This window comes from Lithobates pipiens, unplaced genomic scaffold (assembly GCF_037356315.1).
Source record: "Lithobates pipiens isolate NorthernLeopardFrog02 unplaced genomic scaffold, aLitPip1_a1.2 Scaffold_13, whole genome shotgun sequence".
Classification (NCBI taxonomy): domain Eukaryota; kingdom Metazoa; phylum Chordata; class Amphibia; order Anura; family Ranidae; genus Lithobates; species Lithobates pipiens.
The window spans coordinates 500,476,676-500,486,011 of NW_027507718.1; the positions used below are offsets into that span (position 1 = coordinate 500,476,676).

General features: G+C 44.0%; 1 protein-coding gene across 1 annotated transcript in view; it reads right to left on the reverse strand.

The window, feature by feature from the left end:
- Positions 1–3,886: 3,886 nt before the first annotated feature.
- UBOX5 (U-box domain containing 5) overlaps positions 3,887–9,336 on the reverse strand; it is a 54,145-nt gene continuing 48,695 nt past the window's right edge. The window contains exons 4-5 of the mRNA XM_077478028.1: positions 8,858–9,025; positions 3,887–6,732 (exon numbers count right to left, since the gene is read on the reverse strand). Coding sequence (XP_077334154.1) covers positions 6,524–6,732; positions 8,858–9,025 — 377 coding nt within the window. The 3' untranslated portion in view covers positions 3,887–6,523. The remainder of the gene's footprint in view (positions 6,733–8,857; positions 9,026–9,336) is intronic.

Consider the following 9,336-nt stretch of genomic DNA (forward strand, 5'->3'; position numbering starts at 1 on the left):
GGAGCCGTGATACCCGGAAGTAACTCCGCGACAACATGTCGTTGGCCGGAGGAGAAGAGGACAGTTTCAGGGGCTTCAATCTGAGGCAAGTAATATATAATGAGCTAGTATGCTATGACCTACGTATGGCCTGCCTAGGAGTCCCTCCCGAGGAGGTGACAATGAGAAAGGCCACTTTGTGTGTAAGAACAAACGAGGAAATATCCTGAACGGGTTCTAAGGGCAGCCTCTGAAGAGCCGAAATAATGTGTGAAACCTTGCACAAATGACTTAAAGTGCTTCCAAAGACAGCCATTTTTTACCTTAATGCATTGCTTGCATTGAGGTAAAAGGCCTCAGTTTTTGTATAAAATAATATGTAGTGCTAACTAACCTGTCAAGCAGTAGAATAATCTGAACACATATGTATCAAAAAAAACGATCGCTAATAATAATCAATAAAACAGCCTGTTAATAAAAATCAATTAACAATAATAATAAAGCCTTTAAAAAGGACCCTTTGATAGTCACGTGGACAGTGACGCAACGCGTCAAGCCAGGTGTCATCACTTCCGGTCGCGGCCAAGACCGGACGTACCCATTCAGATCGCTGTCACTCATTTATTTTAAATGTAAGTTACTACTTGTGCTGGATTAAATCAGTTTTTTTAAATACTACACAATGGAGCCATCCTTCTCTTTTACCATATACCCTCACCGCATCTGCTGAGTTCGGAGATCAACGCTGTCTGCCGGATATCGTGTGTCCCATTGAGGCGACTACTGGAGGACGATCGATTGAGGAAATTTACATTCATTGCTAAACCAAGCTCAACTTGGCCCATTGGGGGCCGCTGATAGAGGTGAGAGGCTGGGGGAAACAGGTGACGCACTCCTGATTGTGTTTGGATGGAACAGACATTATTAATTTTTGCACATCCACTTTGTTTTTCTGTATATGAACTGTCCTAAGAAGATCTGACCCCTGTTGCTGGGAGTTCTATTACATGGTTCACTGGATTTTTGTTTCACTTATTAATTGCACAGCATTGGATTTTTTTCTTTGGACATGCACTGGATGTACCGTATTTATCGACGTATAACACACACATTAATTTTAAAGTGGTTGTATACTCAAATTTTTAACTTTTACCTACAGGAAAACCTATAATAAGGCTTACCTGTAGGTAAAAAAAAAATATCTCCTAAACCTGTACGGTTTAGGAGATATTCCCCTCGGTATGCGCCACTGACTGCAGCGGCGCATGCGCACAAGGGGATTCTCGGCCTGAAAATCCGGCAGTGGCCGGCCGGCATGAAATCTCCCGTGCGCATGCGCGGGAGTGACGATATCGCGGTTCCGGCCACTCACAGCGCCGGAGCCGCGATACCCGGAAGAAACACAGAGGGAGCATGTCAGCTCCCTCGGCGTGGATCGGGCCAGATGTCGGGGCCTCGTTCTAAGGTAAGTATTTAATAATGGGCTAGTATGCGGTGCATACTAGCTCATTATGCCTTTTGTTTTGCAGGTTTAAAAAAAAAAAAAAAAAAATTGCGGGTTTACTACCTCTACAAGAGGGAAGTTTCAGGAAAAAAAACTTACATTTTTGTATTGGCGTATAACACTCACACGCTATTTGCACCCGTGAAAAAGTGAGTGTTATACACCAATAAATACAGTACTTACTCAGCTGTGTCACGTATTATTGCACTTAATATTGCACTTACAGGATTATTGCACTTTTGAAGATTACTTGTGTTTTTGTACCCACTATTGCACTTTAATATTTAGCTGCTTCATTATTATTAATTGATAGTTATCAACAAGCTGTTTTATTGATTATATATTGATCGTTTTTTGATACATATTTATTCGGGTTATTATACTGCTTCACATGTTAGTTAGCACTACATATTTTATTTTAAATTCATCTCGAGTTGTGTGAGATCACTTTTATATGTTTGGCAGCTTCTTCCCATTTTCAGTCACATTGTGGTTTTGCGCACTAGTTTTCCCAATTTCTTCCATTTTTGTATAGCCCCCTCACTCGCGCTGTGCCCGTCTAAAGAGTCTCCCCTCCCTGCATTCACAGGACAGAGAGGCAGCAGTGGGAGCCATTGGTACCTGCTGCTGTCAATCAAATCCTGTGAGCAGAGAGCTGAACTGAGTCGCGCTGTGTGTATATTTGGATGCACACAGCCCGCCTTTAGGAGTGAGCCCGTACGTGCGCCACCATAGGGAGCTGCTTTCTATAATGGTGCATGGAGAAGAGAATGGAGGAGCTAAGGGTGTCAAGCAGAGTACCCCAGAACAGGAGGATCAGGAACACTCTGTGTAACACCATTGCACAGAGCAGGTAAGTATACCTTTTTTTTTTTATTGCTCTTTTTGCTCTTCTGGAGGATAGTTGAACATAATACAGAAAAAGGTGTGCAACAAAAGTAATAAACACAATTGTATATCTTTTACCTTCTACTTTGCTTTAATAAGAATTATCAGCATTACATGCCTGACTTAAACACTTTAGGCCCCTTTAACATTGGCGTCGTCCGTTCTATCCCAGCAGTGGATGCTAGACTGATTCCCTGCTGAGTCGGATTAGAAAGGAAATGGATGTCACATGTGACATCTATGCCCATACCAATTTTTTATTCAGTAATGGAGGGGGGAAAAAAAAAACACCTTGTATAATCTCTATAAGTGGCTGCATATAAACTGACAAGTGTCTGCCTAGACTCCCCCCACATCCAATCAGTTCAGCAAGACGACCTGGACACAAAAACGTATTGTTTTTTTCTCCGATGGAGCTGAATGGACCTACGTTTGGACAGAAGCACATCAATTACATCCTGCTACCCATAAGAACACACTGCCGTCCGTTTTTGGCCCACCTATCAATGCTAACATGACTAGCATTGCATAAGGAACCATAATTAAAAGGGAACCTGTTGCTTTGCTCATCCCAGGCAAAGTCACAGGTTTTCCTAACAAAAAAACACTCTAAAGCTGTAAAGTTCTGGTCAGTCTGTCGTCTTGGCGGTGCTCTCAGAAATACCTGGTACTTTCATGAATGGGAGGGCATGCGCCTTGTCCCCATCCTTCCAAGATGCAGCACTTGTGTTGAGTCCCGAATAGCGTCATGTGGAGGAGGGGAGAGGATCCTTAACCTGTGTAAGCTCCGACAATGAACCGTCCCAGCGATTAGATTCAGGGTTCAAACGTGTGAACAGGGTGGAGGGCGGGTAAGGCAAGCATTACTGGGTGGAGCCAACATTACAGATTCCCTTAAAAATCTGTAAATCCAACATTTCTTATTCCTGATACATGCCTGCTGTACCATGAACTTGTATGGAAAGAGTCTCCTGTTCTCTTTGTATTGCTTCCTTCATGTGAAATCCCTGGTGTTCTTGCCAGTCCCCTTGCTTTCCTATCAAAAACTGACCACACTAGGTCTGAGAAAACAGTGTGGTCCATTCTCTAGCTGTGCACACACTCAGCTTCTTCTCCTCCAATGATCACACACACCCATTCACTGGGAAGATCAGCGTACTGCCGTTTCTCCTCCCACAAGGAATGTGATCACTTATAAAGTGAAAAAAGGCTCTCAGTGTTATGTCCTTTGTGTGAAAATCGCTGCTGTTCCTGGCCCCTTGCTTTCCTTTAAAAAAACTGAGCGCACTAAGCATGCGAGTACAATGTAGTCCGTTGTCTAGCGGTGCCAGCTTGCTCTCCTCCAATGACCAGACACTTTCCGACATGCCGCCGACGCGCGCGCCCGCCCCCCGCCGCACAGCCTTTCACTGGGGAAAAAAATAATAAAAAAAAAATCAGTCTGCTGCACATTCTCCACCCATAGGGAATGTGATCGCAAATAAAAAAAAAATAAAAAAAGGGGGGGGGGGGGGGGTGGAGTATTCATAATGTTTTTTTTTTTAGATCTATACACGAATTTGCCTTTCATTTTGATTTTAAAACTTGAATGGTTTCTATTGGAAGGATCGTTTACAACTTTAATCTGGCCAAACGCTGATCAAAATGCAGTCGGTTAAACAGGGAATGGCCGAATTCAGATCAACGTTCGGCTCGCCCTGCTCTACAGAAGTCGATCAAAAGGGACATGCTGAAAAACTTGTGTCTATCATCAAAGTGCTGAATAAATTCTGACAGCGGGGTGTCCCACCGTCAGAAACAGTGTCCCAGCGATGAGATTCCTCCCTCCACCTTGTTTATCCACTTGCCGCCCGCCCTATTACAAATTGACGGCGGCAAAGTGGTTTCATTATCCTAACCTCACGTCATATGACGTGATTAGGATAATGAGCCGCTGCGCGCCCCCGGGGGCGCGCATCGCGGCGATCGTTGTTGCGGGGTGTCAGTCTGACACCCGGCAACTACGATCTCGGTAAAGAGTCTCCGACGGAGACTCTTTACCATGTGATCAGCCGTGTCCAATCACGGCTGATCACAGTGTAAATGGGAAGAGCCGGTGATCGGCTTTCCCTCACTCGCGTCTGTCAGACGCGAGTAGAGGAGAGCCGATCGGCTGCTCCTCTGACAGGGGGGGGTCTGTGCTGATCGATTATCAGCACAGCCCCCCCGAGGATGCCCACACTGGACCACCAGGGACACCACTAGACCACCAGGGAAAAGGTAATAAAAATCCATAATCCTCCCTAGACCACCAGGGTGCCAGTCAGCACAATGGGTGCCAATCAGTGCCCATAATGGATGCCAATCAGTGGCCACAATGGGCATCACTGATTGGCATGCATTATTGTTTGGCACTGATTGGCATCCATTACTATAACACCGATGCTGCCTATGAGTGCCCACCTGTGCCGCCTATGAGTGCCCACCTGTGCCGCCTATGAGTGCCCACCTGTGCCGCCTATGAGTGCCCACCTGTGCCGCCTATGAGTGCCCACCTGTGCCGCCTATCCATGCCCACCTGTGCCGCCTATCCATGCCCACCTGTGCCGCCTATCCATGCCCACCTGTGCCGCCTATCCATGCCCACCTGTGCCGCCTATCCATGCCCATCCGTGCCGCCCATCCGTGCCAGCTATCAGTGCCAATTTGTGCCACCTATCAGTGTCCGTCCGTGTCGCCCATCCGTGTCGCCCATCCGTGTCGCTCATCAGTGCCGCCTATCAGTGCCACTTCATTGGTGCCACATTGGTGCCCATCAGTGCCACCTTATCAGTGCCCATCAGTGTAGCCCCATCAGTGCCCATCAGTGAAGGAGAAAACGTACTTATTTACAAAGTTTTGAAACTGAAACAAAAAAAAAAACATTTTTTTTTTCAAAATTTTCGGTATTTTTTTATTTGTAGCGCAAAAAATAAAAACCGTAGAGGTGATCAAATACCACCAAAAGAAAGCTCTATTTGTGGGAAAAAAATGATAAAAATTTCATTTGGGTACAGTGTAGCATGACCGCGCAATTGTCATTCAAAGTGCGACAGCGCTGAAGGCTCAAAATTGGTCTGGGCAGGAAGGTGTTTAAGTGCCCTGTATTGAAGTGGTTAAGCAAAGAAAAAACGAACATAACCTTCGATGGGCAGCTTTTAGGCCGCCAAAGTAGTATATATAGTGATCATGTGCAAAATGCTAGTCACACCAGCCAAGCAATTCGTGAGCAGAGTGATTAAAGCGCAAGTTCACCTTTACAGAAAAATCTGTAAGGTGAAACTTACACAGGTCCCCCTGCTCGCGCCCCCCCCCCCAGTTCCACTGACCTGGAATATGCCAATTGCCAGTTCTAAGCCCCGGTATATCCACAACGCCAGGAGTCCAGGGCTTAGAAACCCTCTCTGCAGCCGCAAATCTTCTCCATATATCTGACAGGATGGGCTATGCAGCTGTCGATTGGTCAGTGTCACCCCCCCCAGGTGACGGCACTGACCAATTAGAATACTCCAAAACGTCCCTCCCGACGAGGGACGTTTTGGACATTAAGCTCAGGGGATTTCTAAGCCCCAAAACGTCAGCCACGGATATACCGGGGTTCAGAACCGGAGATTGCCACGGCCCAGGTCAGCAGCGGGGCGAGGAGGGGGACCTATGCAAGTTCACCTTACAAATTGTTCTGTAAAAGTGAACTTACCTTTTAGGGATTCAAATTTACAAAAGTTGCTAATTTTACTACCCTGTCTTACCAGATCAAATTTGAAATTAAATAGAGTTTTCCCTTCAAGGGACGCATATGGCACACAATACACAAGTGCACTTAATTCCAATATAGATTCCTTGACAGTGTCCACGTTGGTTTTAAGCTGGCACAGCAATTAATCTCTGTAAACACAAAAAAAAAAAAATTAATAGTTTTTGGGGTTTTTTTTTTTTTTTCTAAGCACGGATAGGCAAAAGCTGCCTCAGCAGTGTGTTTAAACCTCCAAATTTGACCACCTAAGTAAACACATACAAGTTTGTACAGAATAGCAGCAAAAATTGGTTATGTTAAGCATGACGTCCTCGGAGAGGGACCTGTGCGCAGAAATCTTTCCAGTGAAATCCTGGATAGAACCTCCAAGCCTGTGTGACTTACAGATGGACTCGCAGCACATCGCGGGTGGCCACAGACCCGTTACAATTCTTGCACACAATAGAGAAACTTTTCTGCGTTTCGCCTAAGCAAGGACGGCACATGAGGTGGCCGCAGGAGAGCTGGTAGACGGGCTCTGTTCTACAGTAAGTTGAAAATGTCTTCATACAGGAAGCACAGCCTTGAATCACGTCGCCTCTATTGTGTGCTGCAGATACAAAAAAAAAAAAAACACAAAAAAAAAAAACATAGAAAAAGCGTTAATAAGAGTTCATGACAACTAACCAAAAGGGCTCATCGTTCAATCACAAAAACACGGAAATTATAAAAAGTTATTCGTCACTGCAATTGTGTCCTTAAACCTGAAAGCATTTGTATGTCATTTAACATGAATCTAAAAAAAAAAAAAAAAAAAAAAAAAAAAAAAAAATGGGGGTTATTATACATTAAAAACAAAATTAGAGGCAGTTTGACAGTTTAACCACTTAGCGACAGCCCACCGTAAATTTAATTCAGCAGAGCGGCCGCTCTGCGCCAGATCATGTACCTGGGTACGTGATCTGAGACTTCTGGGCCTGGGGCGCGCTCCAATCTCAGCGGGAGCCAATTAGCAGGTCCGGCGGACACCACAAAATCACAGTCCCTCTATAAGTCAGTGACATTACTAGTAAAAAAAAAAAAAAAATAATAAAAAAAAATAAAATATATATAATTAAAAACAAAACAAAAATATACCACAAGTGGTAAATAATGTAGCGCTAACAAATATACACAAATATTGTGATCTATGTGGAAAAATACAAAGAAAAAAAAAAAAGGAAGAAGGACAGTGGCAACAAGATAAAACACAACAAATGTGCAAACAGTGTATAATAAAGTCCAACAAAACAATGTGGAACAAAAGCAGTGGCATCCAACGCCAGGTGATGAGCGTTCAGAGATGAGTAAAGTGGAAAAACTTTGTCCATTGAAGAATCATCAAGGCAATAAATCATCAGCCACGTAATGAGATGTAAATGCTCTTACCAGAACAGGTGGACTCTAATGTCAGCAACACCGAGTCTAACGGGCAGAGTGCCGCAGACGACAGTGGTGGAACTCACGATGGTCCAAACCTCCAAAACGGGATTGGGAAGGACTGTGGTCAACCTCCGAGTGGACTTCCAAACAAAAATCATCATGCCCCTGTCGAAGACCCATTGGTCGAAACGTGTAGGGCATGGCTTACTACTCTCTACATTGCCTTACGTTTTATACCTGATCACCTTTTTTATTAGGAGGCTGGTTTTTTAGAAATAAATGAACTTTTTTTGACCTACACCATGTGGAAGCTATTTTCCACATATCTGGATGTGAATGGGTGTGCTGTCCTTTTTGAGCCGATCACCTAGATCCAGCTGTGACGGTTTTCATTTGGAAGTCCACTCAGAAGTTATCCACAGTCCTTCCTGATCCCGTTGGAGGTTTGGACAATCGTGAGTCCCACACACCTGCCGTCAGAGTCTAACGGGCAGAGTGCCGCAGACGGCAGGTGTGTGGAACTCACGATGGTCCAAACCTCCACAACGGGATCGGGAAGGACTGTGGTTAACCTCCGAGTGGACCAAACGAAAACCATCACAGCTGGATCTAGGCGATCAGCTCAAAAAGGACAGCACACCCATTCACATCCAGATAATATGTGGAAAAAAGGAAAATAGCTTCCACATGGTGTAGGTCAAACAAAGGTTATTTAATTCTAAAAACCGACATGCAAATAAAAAAGGTGATCACGCATGTTCAGTGTCAAAGGCAACAATACAGGCTGCCTTGAATCCTATGTGGCGGGGTCCGGATATAGTTCCTCAGGGTGCTACAGAGGGCAACAGATTAAGACGCTATAATCGTTATGCCACAGAAGCGTCAATGCAGCCAGAGGGAGAAGGGATTTCTCCATGTGAAGAACCAAGCGTAGTCTTCAATCTGCTGGTAATATCGGTCTTACAAGCCAGAAACCATCACCTAAGGACCCTAGCAAAAACTGTTTGGCCTAAATTGATGAAGAAATTCGATTTTTTTTTTACTTTTTACTTGGATATCGGAAAGTAAAAAATTAGTAAAAAAAAAAAAAAAAAAAAAATTCAAAATGTACAATTCTCTTCATTTTCAGCGATAACAGCAAACATGACAAAATAGAGGGGGTGAATCTCCCCAGCAACTAAACCCTCTCAACAAAAAAAATAAAAATGTAAAATTAATAAAAAAGAAAAAATTTTCCTTTAGTTATACTTTAGGAAGATGAACAGACCAATAGTGAAATGGTAAAAGAAGAGCGAGTGATATGCGGTCAGTACCAGTCACAGTGAAGCCTGCAGCACAGGACGAGCTGCTGGCACTCTCCTCATGAAATCCCTGTTGTTGATTCTTCATAAATTTCGCAGTGTATGTGGGCATGGAGCCCAGGGCGGAGGTGAGAGCCTGGTCCAGACTTTGTGTAAGCCGCTGTTCATGCGATATTGACTCTGTTCACAAATACAGAACAAAAAAAAAAAACATAAAATCATGGAGCTGCATCCACAAGACAGCTTTACTAGAGTTCTTCTTCACTTTTAACAGATTGTTTTTAGGTTGGTGACACAACAGGTGATCAACAGTTTCCCGTTGGTTTCTGATAACTCAAAAAAAGGGCACAATAAACCCACTTCACATTTTTTTTTTTTTTTTTATAAACTGCATATATGCTGAGGCTCTAAAAGTAGTTATAAAGGTTCACCACTCGCCTACCGGGGCAATTTTTTGCACACATTAAAAATCTGCATTTTTTGCTAGAAAT